The 20,338-nt window shown below is 30.3% G+C and overlaps 1 protein-coding gene across 1 annotated transcript; it reads right to left on the bottom strand.

The window, feature by feature from the left end:
• Window positions 1–12,155: 12,155 nt before the first annotated feature.
• On the bottom strand, window positions 12,156–14,590 carry LOC137810016 (receptor-like protein 57). The gene is made up of 2 exons (XM_090298021.1): window positions 13,087–14,590; window positions 12,156–12,756 (listed from the first exon to the last, which is right to left on the bottom strand). Exon 1 carries the CDS (start codon window positions 13,997–13,999, stop codon window positions 13,193–13,195), a length of 807 nt encoding a protein of 268 aa, XP_090154147.1. The 5' UTR covers window positions 14,000–14,590; the 3' UTR covers window positions 12,156–12,756; window positions 13,087–13,192.
• Between the last annotated feature and the right edge of the window lie 5,748 nt (window positions 14,591–20,338).

The raw sequence follows: 20,338 nt of genomic DNA on the forward strand, positions 1-20,338 counted from the left end.
GGGGGAAGTAGTGCATGAGGCATGGTATTTATATGTGCCAATTGGTGGGGGAAGAAGGACATAGGTGGGGTCATGTATATATGCCAAAATCACATTGCCGCATAGGGCCACGTGATGCTAAATATAACACTTTTGACCAAGTAGTGTCTCTTTGCTTATGAGGAGAGAGAATTGCTTACGAGAGAAAAGAGGAGGCAAATCCCTTCAAATGAATGTGTTAATTGTACGCACTTTGTCCACCGCCCCATACATTTTTGGCACCTTTTATTTATAACTCTACTGGTTATATATTTTTGAAAAGAAATAAAAATATATATGAAGTGAGAGAAAAATTGTATTGTATGAATTATAAATGAATAAGTTGGGTAGAATGCAAGGAATAATTCAGTAAAAAAAAAAGAGAAAGAAAGAAAAATGGTGTAAGGTGATGGGAAGGGAATACAGTAGAGTTTGTAACAGCGTACCGACAGGAAATTACATGAAAAATGGGTAGAGACCCACACGGTCCAGAAAGCTTAATTTGGACCCTAGACTACCCACAGCATGGACCGCTATGCTCCCTGGTTACCCTCTGATTTTGTCGGCCAATTTCTTCTATCACCTCCCTCTGTTTCTTTTCTTAGCTAGCGTCTTCTAATATTTTGCTTCTGGCAGACTAACACATATATTACCTAGCTTCAGATCGTGTCACGTAACCATATAACTAAATCAACTATCAAAATGTGGTCAAACTTATATCACTACTGTCACACTGTAGTGGGTTTCAACCATACTTTATACCAACCAAATAACATTGCATTTCTAAGGTGTTGTTTGCTGTTAATGCTGCCTAATTATAATATTACTCTCTTCTTCACTTATACCTTTCGTACTTACCGTTAAGTTATTTTCGAATATAACACGAATGAAATTTTGTTTTGATTTGTGTGTGAATGTCAAAGTATAACGCAGTTTCATTGGATCTTTTGATTAAGATTTTGGTGTAACTGATTATGAATGATTTTTCTTTAAATTATTTGTATTTAAAAAATATATTCAAACTATAACCAGTTTACTTTTTATGAAGTAACGATAATGTATGCTTAAACATGGTTGTTGACTTTTTTTTTCACTTTTTATTAAAGTAAAATGATTTTTAAAAGATTTACATAGAAGTTGTGTCAAAGTTGACAAAACTTCCAATTTAATATGACCACATCAAACTAAATTTGTGAAATTTGTACGATTTCTGTCACTTCAATATTTATGTTATTTTTTTACTTAAAATCTTCTTATTTTTAAATAAATAAATATTTTTTAATTATAATTAAAATTGAATAGTAAGTTATATAATATTTAAAATTAATTTGATAAATAAATATTTTAAGGGTGTTAGTTTTTAAATAAATTTGATAAATTGATCATCATTAAAATACTTATTTATTAATTTAATTTCAAATATTACATAACTTACTACTCAATTTTAATCAATTTCAACTGTAATTAAATGATTAATAGTATATATTTATTTAAAAACAAAAAAAAAATTAAACAAAAATTAAAAAAAAAAATTATGAATGGACAACGTCGTGTTAACTTGACACGATTTCAAGTTGATGTGACAAAAATCGTGTCAGATTAACACAACTTATATAAATTAATAATTTTTTAGAAAACAACACCACTTTAATAAAAAAAACCATAATGATAAAAATCGCTTAAACATGTTTTAATTTTATAGCTAATAAACACAATTTTTTTTTGTTTATTTAATGAAAAGTGATGAAAACTGATGTGGGTTGTCCTCCACAGTTTTTCACAACAAGAGGCACAATTTATTTTAATTAAAGGAAGCAAAAATGGAGTTTATAAGTTTTAAAACCCATGTGTATCACTAGCAAAACTTAACAAAGTCATGAAGTTAGAAGTAGATAACCTCTTTGCAATCGCTTCAGCCTTTTAGCTCTTGTTAAGTAGTAAATTTTAGTGAAAGCGAGATCATCCATTTTTAAGCAATAAAGTGGTTAAAGTGACGGTAGCTAATCTCTCTCTGTCTTTATATAGAAATTGTTTGATGCAAAGAAAGCAAACCTAACTGGGTTGGTGAGGTAGTTAATTGGTAACTGCGGATCCACTCACTGATTTGCATAGCCCCAATTTCCTTTTACCCTTCTTTACATTACTTTGTTTTTTTAACATTGTGATGACATGTAAGAAAGGCAAAAATGACAAGTAATGATGTAGATAACCTTAACTAGCAACTAAAAGACTGTAACAGGTATCATGCTACATGGTTTTATAACATGCTCTTTCCCTCGTGCGTTTTTTTCTGGATTACAACTCGTTCATGATGAACAGGATTTGAAATAAAGAGTTTAAATGATAATGATCCATTGCACAGTAAAATGTACTTCCATGTGTGGATTCATTCAAAACCATGAAAAGGCTAAAGACATTAATCATATCAAGTATCAAACTAGACCTTGTTCATTGCGTCATTATGTCATTAAATTGAGTTTGCGGCGAAGCTGTGACAATGTTTACTATTAGTATAATAAATTATATTAACCAACCATGCCAACAAATTTAAGATAAGAAAGAAGACCTATGTTACTTTTATTCTTCAACTTTTATAGGATAATTTAAGGTGATGTATTTAAATTTTTTACATAGGTTAGAAATTAAAATCAAAGATATTATTATATGTATAAATATCGATAAATTTATTGTTTAAGTACAAAAGCGTGTTATTGTTTAAAATATTAAACTATTGATATGTTAATTTGCTTTCCAAATTTCAAAAGATTGATTTTAGACTGGGGAGAATTCTTTACCATTAATTACGTTGATTTGAAACAGTAAGCGTAATAAAAGTTTACATTAATTAGGTTGGCCTATAGTGATCTTAGAACAGGACATGTTTGCCTATACATAGTATATAGCATGGTTCAATTCATACACTCAACTAAATGAAAATGGATAACTAAATTTGACATTTTGAAAATGATAACTTCCACATCCGACCAATTTTATGCAAGATCGTGAAAACTATGTAATAGAATTCATTTATATGATATTTTTAGTCAATGAGAATTGACTTACTTGCTAAGTATTGTTTTTCTGTCTATTTTTAAAATAATGCATACCACAATTTTAATGAATATACTACTATTATTACACCTAACTCCCGACAATGAAAGTTTGATAAAATAAAACCCGAGATACTAGTCTTTAAATAATATCTATAAAGTTTTGCAAAATAATACTTTTGTTTAAGATTTTTTTTTTATACTTTTTGAAACTTTTTTTAAAACGTTTACAAGAAATAGGTTGTTTTTAATAATTTTTGTAAAGTCTTACAAAAAATTTATACAAAATATAAAATATTATAAATAGCTTACAGATTTAAGCACTATAAAACATAAGGTACTGTTTTGATGGGAAATTTTAAAATTTAGAATGCGTGGAAATTTAATATTTCAATTAAAGTTTTTGTGCTGTTAAAATAATTTATGTAGATGGTGTAATTTGAGTTTTAAATTTTACTTTATTATCAAATATTTATTTAAAAAAATAATATTTTATATCTAAGTTAAAAATGAGATAATTTTATAGATTATTTCATAGTGAAAAAAGTGGGGGAAATGTTAAAATTGTGTGAAGAAAACAGATACGGGAAATTAACTCCATTAAATAAATGCAAGGAATGAAATTTGAAAGCGACCTAAACAAAGATGAATGGGATGCTCCAGAGTAAAGACAAAGTAGTTTAAAGTCCCACCCCTTGATTTCACTCTGGCAATCTAGAAATTAATAATGTGAATTAGAACATTGAGGAAATTAATAATGTGAATTAATAATGTTGTCCAAATTCATGGACAAGGCTGGGAATAGGGTACCCCATATAATTCTTTCCAAGCAAACAACAACAAATACGGTCTTTCATTGAGGTAGAATGAACTGATTGATGCAATTGATTATATTTTAACTCCAACAAAAACAACTCATGAAAGCAGTGTTACATGGACACAAAACCAAAATCCTTCCAATTTTGTTACAACCTATATTGAAACACCCCCAAATCAATCAAACATTATTAGTAAAAATCCAAAACATACTTTATTTCTTCTTCATTAGATAGCAAATCATGCATTGTTTTTAAGGAAGGTTTCAAGTTACTCTGGAGAATAACAAACAATTATTTATTTATAAAATATTACAAATTTTTAGTGAGATATTTATTTTAGATTATCTTGTTTTTCTATACTGACTGAGGAAGGAAGTTATTGGTCGAATTTAATATGGTCTTGAAAATTGTACCGGAGAATGGATTTGTTTGGATGTGAGAGAGAACGAGAGCAACTTTATTGATTGAAATGAACTCAATACACATACATAGGGATAAACCTTATTCTTGGAGATGGACTCCAGAAGATGATGAGTGTTTTTTTGGGAGGTTAACTTATGATGTACTACACGATAATCCATCTTTTGGAAATACTCGTTTCTTTAAAAGTTTATGGGAGGTGAAGGCTCTCCCAAATACTCAAGTTCTTGTGTGGATGCTTTTGGATAGATTACCTTCTAGACTTAACTTAAGTAGGAGAGGAATTAATATCACTAATTTATTTTATTTGCTATGCCAGTTGTGCCAAGAACCTGTACAACATTTATTTCTAGAATGTGAGGTTGTTTTTCTAGTTTGGAACACATGTTAAAGGTAGGTGGGTATCCAGATACACTACAAGAAAATCATAAAATAGAAACCAATTTTTAGAGACAAAAAATAATTAGTTGCTATAGTGACTAAATTAGAAACTGTTTTAGAGACTAAAAAAATTTTGGTTTCTAAATTAATTACTATTATTGTTAAATGGTTTCTAAATTGGTCTCTAAATAGCAATCAAGGTTTTTTGCTACCAAATTTAGAATCTAAATAATTGGTAGCAAAAACTTTGGTTGCTAATTAAACATCAATTTAGAAACTATTTAACAATAATATAAACTAATTTAGAAACTAAAATTGTTTAGTCTCTAAAATGGTCTCCAATTTAATCACTATAACAACTAATTATTTTTTGTCTCTAAAAAATAATTTTGATTTCATGATTTTCTTGTAGTGATAGTTCAACACAACAATCTATTTGATCATTTTGACTAATTTCACTTGTTACACCTTAATACTCATCTAGAGTATATGGAATCATAAGAATGCAGTGTGATATTTAGAAATGGTAAGGTTGACGAGGAAGAATTGGTACACGACACAGTTAAAAGTCTGGTTGTGGAGGAAATATAATTTTTTTGTTGTGTTTTTTTTTCTTTTTCGGATTGATTGTTATGCCTTAGTTATTGCCTCAAAATAGTTAAATAGAAACAGGTTTATGTTAATTACTGCACCAGGGTTAATTACTACACCATGGTGTTTTATTAATCATTGATTGTTTTAGATCATGGTATTAGAAGTATTTCAAATATTAAACAACCCACAAATGTTTAATTTTACGACTTTCATGTTACAAATGTTCAATATTACATATATGCACTAAGATTTGTGGTAGGACTACCCGCATACGTTAAGAACTTGCCCAAAATGTTTGCAATAATACACCATGCTAACATTAGTTCATTATCACTTACTAAGACATTGCCATGATCTACATTTCTGATTGCTCCCTTTATTCAATGTAGTAGGTTCCTTGGGACCATTCTCAATGCTTCTCTATCTTACTCGTGACTTCTCAGTGAAAAAACAATTTTGGTCAATGATTGTCACATCCATTAATTATTACATTGAGTTCAAACCAAAACTAGCTCTATTAACTTTAATATATATATATATATATATATATATATATATATATTTCTTACTCAAAATCCTAATACAAGAGAGATAAGACTTAAACTAAAATAACAAATAAAGGATACGAGTTATCAATATCTAAGTGCATTTCTCTAATCTTGAATAAAATTCCTATCATATTGGACTCGGTCAACCATAAACTTGATGTGATAAATGTGTGTTTCACATTGGAGATCTTAAAATAGTTCCTTTTTAAGGTAAAAGACTTGTAACTTTGAACTATAAATTAAATTTCAGCAGGGTTTTTCATGGTTTGTCCCACTTTTTTTTGACAAATTTAAAAGTAAAAGAATTTACATTAAAACTGTCAATTTTTCCTTCACTTAAGAATAATTTATTAAATTTTAATCGAATATATTAATGGATGGATCGGTTAACACTCTGATTTGTCTACGTACACTCTTTAATTATTTATAAATTATAATTATAATGTTAAAATCAAATTCATTTAAACACATTTTTTCTGCTGAATGTAGTTGGATTGTATTTAGACTAGTATTCAATTTTAAATTATCATAGATTATTTCATAATAATCACTTTAATAATATTATTTAATATAACTTCTAATTAGTTGATATCTTTTTAATTATATAAATTTAACTAAATGTATACGTATAGATCAATTCTTCCAACTAATTTTCCTTTCTTTAGTAGTTTCCTATTCCTCCAATCAAGTTTTGCTGTTAATTTATATCCAATTACATTTATGAAACATTTAATAGGAGAGATTGTTCTAGTTTAATCAATAATTTGGAATTCTAGTGATAAACATGATATCCAGTCCTATAAATCAATTCTGGAAAGATCCGTCATCAAAATTAAATAAGAATTTTATTTGAATAAAAGTAATAAAAAAATATAATTATGATTAATAATAAAAAATGTGAACAAACAGAAATAAAAATGGCTGCAATGGCACAAAAAAGGACCTTCTTCAGCCATATACAAGAGAGGCCACCAACGGGACAATGCAGTTCTGTTCACACTCTTCCTAGCCCCACTATATTTTCATTTTCATTATGCCCCCACAGCCACTATATTATTTCTCTATTTTTCTCTAATTCACAGTGCATGAATTAAAATTAAAATTTTAATTTTAATTGAGATAACAATAAATAATATTATTATGTTATGTATAATCTTGTATTTAATTTGGGGTTAGACTAGACTTGTAACTGCAGGGTATAGTGAATTTGAAAGGTCGTTTATCTTCCTTATATTGGTGTATGAATGTTGCACGATTTTTTGTTTTAACTTAACCGAAACTGCTGCAAGAAATTTTTTTTTTTTTTTATGCTTATATTTTTTAAAATTAAGCTTTTTTAGTTTCTTACCTACGTTTTCACACAAATTAAGTCCCCGTTTATTTAATTGAGTGGGAGGATATGACTTCTTGAAATAATACACGTGTCAGACACGGAACTGTGTGGTTACTTGGGACCTTTTATTTCTATTTTAAATTATGATAATGATATTTTTTAATATTTAATTTTTTCATAAAATATTTTACTTTATTTTTAAAAATTCTCACTTTGAAGATGATGATAATGTTTATTATTTGAAATATATATGTCTTTGTTGTATTTATGGATAAAATATTTGAAAATTAATGCTTTCCTGTTACCTTATGTTTTTCTATTTTAGAATCTATAAATAATTACTTTTTTTAAAACTCTGTTAGCCTTTATTTTATATAGATTTAATGATTGCATATTATTTATTAATCTTGTTGTAAATCAGATTATGAATGTTATAGAAGAGATTGATTATTTGAAGTTTGAGATACACAAATTATCACTTTTTTTTTAATTCCTTATATTTGTTTATCTAACCATGGGTACATGAAAAAATATTTTAGCAAGTATTTGCTTTTATATTATTTAGGGTTAAAATATTTATTAAGTCATTTAACTAGAGTTGTAATTTTTTGTGCTAAATCATCTCTGGGGAACGTGTTTTTTCGGATTTTTTAAAACTTTCAAAAAAGTCTTTCAGAACTCCTGTTAAATACCATAAATTTAAGAACCATCATAAAATACCATGAATTTAAGAACCTGCATAAAATAACATGAGTTTTAAAATTTATGCAAAATGACTTGTCGTTTGAAATAATCTTGAACCTCATTTTCCACCATCTCTAATTGTCCTCTTGACTTCTCTCTTCCACCATAGACACACGGTTCTCCGGCACAGGCTCAATGGTCGTCGATGGGAGTCCTAACAAGGAATTACAATTCAGCCACACCCATGTCTATTATATCTAAGGAAAAGAAACACTAAATAAGACACTATCTTCTTCTTACAACAATATTGCTTCTTCTGTCACCTTACTTTCCCCAACTTGAGTCACAAGCCATTGGTAGCTAGATCACAACAATTAGTGTTTATCACTGCTTTATATATCCTAAATAATTGCATTATCTGTTAGACGTGGGCTTCAAAATCATACGTGTTCTTGGCTAAAGATTGCAAAAACATATTGCGAGGAGAAATTAACTTTATTACTTCTTATTTTTACAGTGAATTAATTATTAGATGCATTTTAAAATAAAGACCTTAATTGAAAATATTTTAAAATTATGAGAATTAAATATTAACAATTATAACTAAAAATTAAAATTACACATAAAATATACGTACATAAAAAAAACAAAATAAGTCAAGTTTTTACATAAACCAAGAATTATATAATCCAACTACCATCAATCATAAAAAATATACAAATACTATTGAGATACTTATTATCCAAGATTAGTTTAATATATCACTATTGTTGCGACAAAATTTAAAAAACATATTTTGTAGTGAGTAATAAACTCTATTTTTTACAACACAGAGAATAATTTAAAACTTATAATTGTTTTACACAGTTATCAATTTTTATGTGAAACTAAGAATTGAGATTTGTAATTTTAGATCTTTAAATAACTTAATTTAATCTGTCTCCTATTTAAATATTTAAAATTCTTTTTCTATGATATTTAATACCCATACATATTTATCACAGAAGATTGGACCCCAAGAGATGGAGGCTGGTCCTGCAATACAAGTGTAAATTATTGTTTAATTCTAATACATGTGAACTCCCTCTTTTTTCTGAAGTTAGATTTGAATTTTTCTAGAATGAAAATAATAATTTGAACAAGATTATAGTTCACAATGGATTGAAACCACATCTTTAAGTAACTTGTGTTAAAAGTTTGATTTTATTTCCAACAAAGCAGGTGAGAAAGAGAAATCTATTTGAGAAATGATGATATTGTTGAATTTGAATGATAGAAGGCAAGTTGGTAGATGAAAGTCAGAAGCTATAAGAGGTGAAGGAAAAAAAGTCAGAAGGAAATATTTATGAAGTGAAGAGTGTGTGGCAGGAAGGGGATCCTAGTCCGACATTGTTATATTGTCTTATTAAAGTGGTGTGGGTCAGAGAGAGTAATGAAGACAGAAGATGGAAGTGAGTGTGGGCTATGCATATCACTCACAAACCAACCTCTTCCGGAAAATTATTTGCATCAGCTGTCCAAATCAATAAGAGAAGCCCCAATTAGTCTGCATTTCCAAATGGGGACTCCTCCAGCCCAACATGAAAGCGAACGCATGCACTCTTCTCAGGCCCACTTTCCACTTCATCATCATCTAGATCTTTCGTTTTGTTTTCTTTCTTTTATTTCTCCAACTCTTATTCTATGCCCTTCTTCATCGATCTTTCATTATATAACGTTAAAAAACAACTAAGCAACTTCAACAAGAAAATATCTCCTTAAAACTAGGATAACTATAACAAATACTGTTTTTTTTTCTTCACAGGTGTAGCTGTTCAACAGAGACGCTTGCTAAAGGAAAAACACTTGGGACGAGTTATTTTTTCTCTTTGTTATACTATCCTAAAGCATGATAGCGGGAGTAGTAACAATCACGAAAGCAACTGCACTGAGATGTTGATAAACAGTTGCTTGTTAGTTTTTTACTATCAAAGTTCCAAAGCAGTGGATAAAGTATGAGAAGCATGTGATGTTAATAAACATGTAGCAAGAATTTCTCCGCTACACTCATCTATAAGCTTCTACAGATGTGGATCCTCTGTTGCTGGAGGATTATTAGGCATAAAATCACAAGCTGTGGCCACGTGGGGACATTCAAATTAAGAGCCATTGGGTTTCCATTTGCACTCTGAATTATTGGGCCAACCTGTTGCCTGCTTTGCCTTTTTATTGGAGCTTGACTATTTCTTCCTACACCTTCCTACACCTCCATAGGTTCTTCAACCACCTCCATAAATTTTTGTATTTCTAAAAATGTCCTTATGTAATATTTTGGATTATATAATCCAGAAGTCATTTTTCAAATTCATAATTAGCTTCTGGATTATTTGATCCAAACATGTGAATTGTTTGGATCAAAATTTAGTTCATAGATAATATAAAATTACACAAAAAAAGAAATAGAAATAGGAAAAGTGTAAGTTTTTATCTTATTTCTAATGGGTAGGAAGGAACATTAAACTTTTATCTCCACATGGATAAGGATATATTGATGGATGATTTTGGAGGTGATCAAGTGTTGTCATACTTTTGAACCAACAAGATCACACAATTTTGGAACACAATGATTCTAAAGCAAACTGCATCCATATTTTTTATTGCATATTAGAAAATAAGATTTTATTTTTGTTCCTCTAAAAGTCCTATAGAGAAAAAGAAAACAAACTTAAAAATAAAAGTATGGAGGTGAAGCGAGAAGGCCCAAAATTATTTACAAGTAGTCAAGCCACTGGAAAGAAAGCCCAAAATCTTGACAAAGGGATAAGAATCCAAAAGCATATTGAATGATCAGAGTACACTTGCAAATGATGATGGATTTTGCTGGAGAATAGGAAGTGGAAAGCAACAGATGATTAAAAGCAAGTGCAGTTTCCTTGTGAGCATGAGATGAGATGATATGAGTGAGAATGATCAAATTCCATTAATTAGGTTGGAGCAACTGGCCCAAAATATCCTCTGCCATTTTTAGAGCATAAAATACAACCAATAACATGGGTGGGGCTATGGCCCCAACTCCATCATCACATTCATGCCAATCTCGGAGAACCCATTAATGAACCCAATGAAAGCATATTTGACTTTCACCCCAAAAACAATAAAGCACACTTGACCATTCTCACTTTCGGTGTAGGTAACTTCAATATCTATTATTTTATACAACACAAATGCAGAGCACAACGGTATCATCACAATCATTTACTATTCAATACCCAAGTTTATCAATACATCCTATGTCTACTGCCACTACAATCTTACCAATACATGTTTCTTTCTTCTCATTCTTTTTCTTTTCATCTCCCAAGATTTTACAACACCACCAATTTAATCCCGTCACATTCAATGGGTGCTAAATTTAAGCATAAAAGTGTCGAATTAATCATCACCTTGTGCTTGTTAAAAGAATCTAGATTTAGTTGGCAACTGTTTGATGATTCATGAATTCGCTTTGACAACTCAAACATATACACCACTTCCTTTTCGGCTGGACAATATTATTAGTCCATCCTACAGTCCCTTGGCGTGCATAAGACAACATAATTATTTTCTAACGGAAATATATTGACGAGATTATTAATCACCAAAGTTTGAATCTTGACAAATTGCAGTTAGATTGTATCAAATATTTGTAACGCAAATTTAGTGTTTAAAAATCTTGGGGTGCCACCAGCATGCAGCCTAGTCCAAATTTTGTTTTGGCGTGAGTTATTCCTACCCGAATAAACATGGTGTAATCTTGAAAGAAACGAGAATGTAGTGTCCGTTTGTTGCAACAGGAAGCATATGCAATGATTCCACATTTTATTTTGTTGTGAGCGATGATTCCAGATAAACAGTCGCTTTACAAAGAAACCAAAACTGGTGAGAGCCTAGGCCCACTTTGCTTGCAGGAGAAATGAAACCAGGCCGGAAGAAGAACAGAAAAGACTGACCAAAACTAAAAGAAAGGAGAATAGGATATGAGTGTGTGTGTGAGTGAGAGAGAGAAAATTAAAATTAACAAGGAAAGGAACCCACTAGCCACAATTATGGGAAGCACCACATTCACGTTAACCCCTCTTAACTTTATGGCTGTAAATTTTAATTTTTGCTCACACTTTGTCCAACATCATCATTCATAAAGTAACATTAAATATACATAATAACAATAAACTTAATTATAACATTATAACTAAATATCCCATATCACTTAATTACCTATAATGGTATTTTATGGTTGAAGATAATACTAGAGAAACTGTTTACGAATATTGATACAGTTATAAACCTAAAATTAAAGCAAAACAAAGTTATTAAATAAATAAATAAAAAGTTTATATGTGAGTTGCCTATACAGTAGTAATTATGCGTAATGGTTTGAGGTGTTTGGTAGTGAAGTAGAAGACGTGTAGTCTAAAAATAATGATCAGAATGGTATGTGGGGAGGGACACAGAGGCAGATTCTAAAAAACAGGGTTGACTAGTTCACGTTGGACTAACAAGTGAACAGTGGAACAGTAGAAGAACAAGTGATTATGTGAGAAGACAAGTCTCAATCCATGTGGCTCTGTACCACCGTTGGTGTCCCCCGTTGGCTCCACCACCGAGCAAAGCAAAGCACGAGACCTCCGATAATGAGAGGAAAACGCGGCACTCTTCTGTGAGAAAAATGGCACCAGCTGTTTGTGTTGGTTCGGATATATTTTAGCACACAGCCAGACAAGTTTGCAGTTGAACGGCGCAGCACTTCTTCATCAAACACCACCCACTAACCTACCCTACCCTCCTGCCAAGTGCCAACCCATCACTCACACATTCATTCATATCAAAATTACCAAAATCCAGATTTTGCATTGCCAATCCATGCATCCATACAACAAGCAACCAAATTAAAGCTGCACAACACAACATCAGTATCACCCATGCACCTCTTTCAAAATCCCTTTCCATCTATTTTTCACACTGCTAATCCTATTCAATAAATGGAAACAATAATAATAATAATACAGCCAACCGGAATAGGGTAAGCGCAAAATTTTAAAACAGTCAATACTTATGGGGAAAAAAAGAGAGAGAAATTATAAATTTATAAACTACTATAAAATAAAATATGTCCCCGTGATCGATAAGAGACAATGATCTGAACCACCCATAAGTACGAAGAAATTGGGGGTAGCCCACACCCAACCTCGCTTTTATAAACCAAAAAAAAAAAACAAAAGTACCTGGTACGGGCACTATTTTTTTTTTTTTTTTAAGCAGGAGGGATGGATGAAGTTGAATGAGAGATGGGTTGGAATATTTGAAAGTATTGTAATTTGTGATTAATGTTCAATACTCAGGCATAAGGTGGCTGACTTTGCCTTCCTCCAGCGCCATCTTGCGCTCGGTAATTTTTAACCAGATACAAACCCCGGTGAAGCTAAGTACCAAACTGGCCAGACCACTTCCCAGGCCAATCCCAACAATGGCCAAAACGGACAACCCCCTATTCCTAAGCGGTGGCAACGGGTAACCGTACAGATCCTTGTTCCCCAGGAAGGAGCTGGCGTTGAATCGGGGCAAGTTCCCGCTCCGGTTCGACAGGGAGGCGGGGATGGGCCCGGTGAGGCGGTTATTGGAGACATCGAAGGCGGAAAGGCGAGCGAGCAGGCCAAATTGCTGGGGAATAGGCCCCGTAAGCAAATTATCGTGGAGGTCGATGATGTTGAGATAGGCGCATAATGCCAGCTGCGGGGGAATATCCCCTTCCAGACGGTTGGATGAGAGGTTCAAAACGGCGAGGTTGACCAGGGACTGAAGCTCCGGGGGGATTGGACCCGTGAGGAAGTTGGAGGAGAGGTCGAGAGCTTGGAGATTGGTACAGTTGGAGAGGAACGGGGATAGGGTGCCCCGGAGGGAGAGGTTGTTGAGAGAGAGCTTGTAAATGCGGCCATTGTTGCAGATGGCGCCTTGGAGAATGGAGGTGGAATCGTTGCAGGGCTTGGCGAAGTTCTCCTCCTTCCAGTTAGGGGGCAAGTTGGTTGAGTCTTCCAAGGACTTGCTCAGGTGCGTGAGACACGCCTCGTCGCTTGGATCTGATAAAATCCCCGGAATCAAAGTGACCCACCACAGTAACAGCACGCCCCCCACATCCATTGATTGTTCCTTAACTTGCAGCAGGAGGAGAGTGGTTGAGAAACAGATCAAGATTCATCTAATTGAGAAGCATGAAAAAGAATGGAAGAAGAGGAAGAGGGTTGTATTTAAGGGTTCCCTGCATCCAAAAGAAACAGGGCAAAGTAGGGAAAGCGAAAGATGTGGGATTTTGTTGATGTTGTTATTGTGTTGTGTTAGGCCAAAAAGAATGAGAGTGAGAGAAAGGGGAGACTCTTTGAAAAATGGTCTTCTCCGCCCAATAATCCCTAATCACACTTATCCCTACAACTCTTCCATCCCGTGCTGTGCCATGCCTGGATTTGTTTTTATATTCAACGATTACTTTATTTAATTTATTTGGGCCTTTTCCGAGTGAAGCACTTATGGTAGATTTGGGAGAGAAGAAGAGTATAGACAGGAGAGGGAGTGCGTGTGGAAGGTGAAGTGAGGTGAAGGGTTTGATGGAGAGAGGAAAATGAAAGGGTTTGTTGTCTCTGTGGGGCCTTTCCGATTGGAGTTTGTGGGGAGCGATGACCTGCAAATATGAGGCCTAAGACAGCGACAATACGCCAAGGACATTATTGACTTTTTCCATCACCACCTTTTCTATTTCCACGCCACTCTCATTTCTACACTACTAACTGCACTGCCCCCTTTATACACCCTCTCCAATGCTACTACTACCGCTGCTTCTTTTCTTTTTCTTTTCTTTTTTATAATTTTATTATATGATGTTTTAAATTACTTCTAACAAAACCTTTTAATACTAGGTGATAAGAATTCAAACATTCCATACAATAATATTTTCATATTTTAGTAAAATGCCCTGACCATGAATAAATAAATAAAAAGAGTGAGAAAGAGTTAGTCCTTCTCATTAATATATACTCGTATGTGAGACTGGAGCTGGGACCTAATAATTTGCACCTTATTTATGACTACGCCTGCTCATGATCGATCAATCACATTAAACTAATCATACCATTCTGTGTCTGCCATTCTGCACTCTTTCACTCTTTTATTGGCTGAAATTCATAAAATATTACCAGTAGAGGAAATTATTCTATTTTCCTCTACAACACTTTTATACTAATTTTTATTTCTTTCAACAAATATAATTACATCAATACTTTTTTTATATATTATATGATTTATTAAATCTTTAAAAATATTCCACTAAGTTTTCTATTAAAAAATTATTGCAAGTATAAAAGAAACTGTTCATAAAATCTCCAAGATGGATACTGTAATATCCTTTTACTGATGGTAACGTATAACCCACGTACAATTAGATTTGTTTTTTAATTAGTTATTAAAGTATAAATTATTCAGAACATAAAAAAAATAGAGATGAATTCGCATTTTATATGTGAAGGATTAAACATTAAGGATTTGTTTGTTTATGTGTAACAGACAAAGAAGTGAAAGGATATTTGTCATTTGAATCCAGAGTTATGTGAGAAAGAGAATGAGAAAATATATTTATGAACAGTAAATATCCTCATCCTGTAAAATGAAGAGATATAAAGAGAAAACCAAGTCAATATATATTTTTGAATTTGTCCTTTTTTTTCATTACTGTAAGATTTTTTAATATTAAAAAATAATATTTTTATTTATTTATATAAGGTGTGATTTATTTTCTAATTTTATACTATATGTTTAATATTTTAAGAAATTACTTGAAGTTTTGTTTTTATTTAATATGTTGTTGTGTTTATATTTGTGTATAATTATTATGTTTATGAGTTATAATTTATTTGATTATAATTTTTTTATAATTTTTTTATTGTTAATTAAGTTATTTTTTTGTTGTTGTAGTATTTTTTACTTTTCATTACTACAGGGTTTTTAATATTAAAAAATAATATTTTTATTTATTTATATAAGATCTGATTTATTTTTCAATTTTATAGTACATGTTTAATATTTTAAGAAATTACTTGAAGTTTTGTTTTTATTTAATTTGTTGAATACATATATTTTTTTCTAATTATAATTTTTAAATTATACCTATTTGCATTTAATACATATTTATTTTTTAATTATAACTTTTAAATCTACAAATATGTGAAAGTTGTTTATTTTCAAACAAAAATAACTCATTTCATTATTATATTTTTTTAATAGGTAAGGGCAAATTTGTAAAATAACATTTTACACATTTAAAAAAAATAATAATTCTCCTCAAGAGTCATACCTGTCAACAATAAATATTTTCTCCTCTCAGATGTAGAGGGAATCAAAATCAAAATCTCCTTAAGAGTCATCACATCATTCACAAATTCCTATAAATTTTTCTCATACATCCACTCTAACATACCTCAATTTAAACAATTTCATTTTCTTCACACTTTCTTCTCTCATCTTTACTCATCCACCACTTTTTCAAATTCTCACATATTCCCTTCCTAATCCAAACACACCCTCGAAGAACTTGCAAAAATGAACTTGCATATTTATTCATTTTTATCAGCATAAACAATGAGCGCCAATAGTAATATTTCTATTAAAAAATAGTACTACGCACACACAAAGGTAGGAGTTAAAAAAATGAGTACTTAACAAAAAGTTATAATTATTCACTAATCATAAAAACGAGTTTTTATTAACTTAAATTTACATAAATAAACTACGTGTACTTCTCTTATCATTTTAAAAGATCTTATATATGACTGTTAAAGTGAATTGCTAATATTTATGTTATTCTATAAATATTTATTTTTACTTTTTATCTCAATATAGTATGATTAATACTAAAAGTTCAACCATGACTTTTTGGCAATAAAGTTTTCTTTGGCTTCTTTAACATTGATAATAGTAATTTATCTCAATCAAACTAAGAAACAAAGTTTTGTTTAGAAACGTGTTAATAAAAATATGGTTATAATTTTGAAAACAAAATTAACATATTAATTACATTTCTAATTATAACATCGTTTATTTAAAAATAGAGTATATAGACTAGTTATGGTGGACAATCATCGTCTATAATGGTTAATATAGACTACAGTTATTTAGACAACATTCGTCTATATTTGTATCTACCATATAAACTACGGTTATTAGGTTTTAATCGTCGTCTGTGTTTGTTTATTTTTCACTTTATGCTTTTTCATCACCCCACTTTCTTCTTTGTTGCTTCCATTGTCATCTTATTTGGGACCTCTTCTTGTTGTTGTTGCTCTCATTCCTTGCAATATGCTTTCCTTATTGTTGTTTATGTTGTTTTTCATACTTTTTGAGCTTTCTGGATAAGTTTTTCTCCATTTTTAGTGTTGAAAGATTGGGTTTCCAAGTTTAAACCCGCTGCTCTTATCTCCTCCGTCACTGTTGAAGCTCTTGAACTCCTCCACAACCTTTGTTCCTTTACCACAATCTTTGTCCACCATCTTGAGTTTCCACAACCTGAAGTCGTTCTCTCTCGAAAATTTCTTTATCTTCTTAACTTTCTTTTCTTATCCCTACAGACGGTACCAATTGTTGGGTTATTAACAATAATAAAGCAAGAAAAAAAAAAGAACAAGAAGAAAGAAAACATTTTATGGTCACGTACGCTATAAGTGACAATTATGTACATAATTATTGTCTATAGTGGTCTAATAGACTATGGTCATGTGACTGTCATCTATAATTCAAAACTGTACACAACATGTGCGTAAATTACGATTCTAAAATCGTCGCCTAAAGCCTTTAAAAAATGTTGTTTAAAGACATTTTTATAGTAGTGCCATGTGTGAGAGTTATCTCATATAGAAATATAAGAGGTTCAAAAGTTATATAGTTTCAAAGTTAAAAATGATTTAATAGATTAAAATAATTAAATTTTTAAGTGATTTTGATTTTTTAAAATATTGTTTTGATCTACTAAAAACATGATTTTGAACTTCCAAACGTTTGAGTGAAATTAACATATTAAAACAAAATTTTAATCTATTCATTAAAGCAATATCAAGAATAATTTTTTTTTTATAATACATCTAAACCACAAAATACAATCAACCAAGGCCTAAGATTAAATCTAAGATCAACATATTCAAAACTAAATAAGAATAAAGAAAAGTGAAGTTTCTAATCACACTAATACTTTTGTTACAAGTGGTTTTTAAAATCTAGTTATGTATAAGAAAATTTGTAAAAAGCATAAGGTTAGGTTAGTCATACTATTAAACCAACAATTCTATGTATTGATCTTATCCTTGTAATATTTTCAAATTGATTTGTTCATCAAGTTAACATTAACAATTCATCAAGTTAACATTAATAATTATTTCCTACATAATTTTGAAGAAATAATATGCATCTTACAACCAATAGGATTTTCTTGGAGTGTTGAAGGAAAATATACACATTAAACAAAATAACCTATGGTCTAAAGCAAGTTTCTAAGTTTTGGTTCTACAAATCAAGTCAGAATCTTATCTAAATGAGATTTCACTTAATGATAATCTTATTAGGTTTGTCAAATCCTCTTCAATTTAAAATCTTTTTATGTCTATGACATTATTACTACTTGTGAAAGTTTTACTGTGATCATCTCTCATTTACATAGGTCTCTCTCATTAAAGAGGTCGAGACATTTAAATTACTTTTTAGCTATAAAGGTAATTAAAAAAAGAGATAGAAAATATTTTTTGATCTTATACTAAATATATTAGAGTTTCCTCACAAAGTCAACATTATTTATTGAAATTCTCATCCAACTTCAATTTGTTCTCCTAATGTTGTATAAAGTAGTTTTACTTATGTTCCAAATTATTCTTTCTATAAGCATGTTATTGGTGTCCTTCAATATATTACTATCACTATACCAGATTTCATATATTCTATCAACAAAGTTTATCAACACATACAAAAACTACAAGAGTGCATATCATTTGATAGAAGACACTTTATTTTGGTCTTTACATTAATTTTTTTTGCATCTGATGTTGATTGAGTCTCATATTTAGATGCTCCTAAGTCCTATAACTAGGTATTGTGTTTATGTTAGTTCTAATATTATTCGTTAGTCTTCAAAGAAGTAGAAAAAAATGTCTCATGCTAACACCCAAGCTAAATTTAGAGAATTAACTTTAACTACATATTTTGATGCTTGTACCTCCTATAACTACATATTAATATTGTGGATATCTTATGTTAGTTCTAATATTATTTGTTAGTCTTCAAAGAAGTAGAAAAAAATGTCTCATGCTAACACCCAAGCTAAATTTAGAGAATTAATTTTAACTACATATTTTGATGCTGTACCTCCTATAACTACATAATTATGGATATCTTATGTTAGTTCTAATATTATTGGTTAGTATTCAAAGAAGTAGAAAAAAATGTGTCAGCACGAAACTAAATGTTTAACTGTTATAATAACAAATTATTTGGACTCAATATCTTCTTACTAAGTTAAAAATAACTACTTTTATACCTCATATTTGCTGCCAATCTTAAAGCTGTTTTGTTAGGAGTTAATTTTGTTAGACATTCAATAACATAACATTTTGAATTAGATCTTCAATATTTGTTTGTGATAAAGTTTTTGAAAAGCGACTTTATTCATCTTCATGCTGAAATACATTGCTAATTTGCTTACCAACATTGTTTTTATTAAATGCTTTGCAATCTTTCACAACAAATTCAGGCTTACCAACTTAACAAGTATGGGTTTGAATGAGAATATTGATACATTTATTTTTCATCAATATTTACCTTTATCTCAAAAGTAACTAATCCTGCCACTGAAATAAAAAATAAAGGTATTATTCGCCACTTAATTTGACATCTAATTAAATATATTACTGAAATAATGTATCGTTCTTAACACTCTAGTATAAATGATAATAATCTCTTAGAAATGCATATGACTACAGTTAAAAAAAATGCAATCTTCAAATTTATTTATGCTTAATTCATATATTATTTCTAAAATATTCAATATGTTTTGTTTTTATAGACCGTTTAAAAAAAAAATCAGCAAAATTGATGTTAAGCATCAAAAGAAATTGTACTAAAAGAAGAAACAAAAAGAAAACTCAAAACAAATGGAATAACTAGGTATAATGGAAGCGAATTGTAAACAAGAGTAACCCAGGTGAGAGATAGAGTGATGCCAAAAACATAAAAGGGAACAAATTATTAATTGGAAAGAGAAAAGGAAAGAGCATATGGTTATTAATAAAATATAATGACGTAGACTTTTTTAGTTCCTTATTGGGTTATACTAGAGACCTTTTTTAATTCACAACAATACACCAAAAAATGTCTCTCAATAATTCTTTAATCATATGTAGGGTATTGAAAATCAAACTCTACTTGGAGGAACATTTTCTTAATTATATGTATAAG

This window comes from Phaseolus vulgaris, chromosome 2, assembly GCF_051622355.1.
Source record: "Phaseolus vulgaris cultivar YP4 chromosome 2, ASM5162235v1, whole genome shotgun sequence".
In the NCBI taxonomy this organism is placed as follows: Eukaryota; Viridiplantae; Streptophyta; class Magnoliopsida; order Fabales; family Fabaceae; genus Phaseolus; species Phaseolus vulgaris.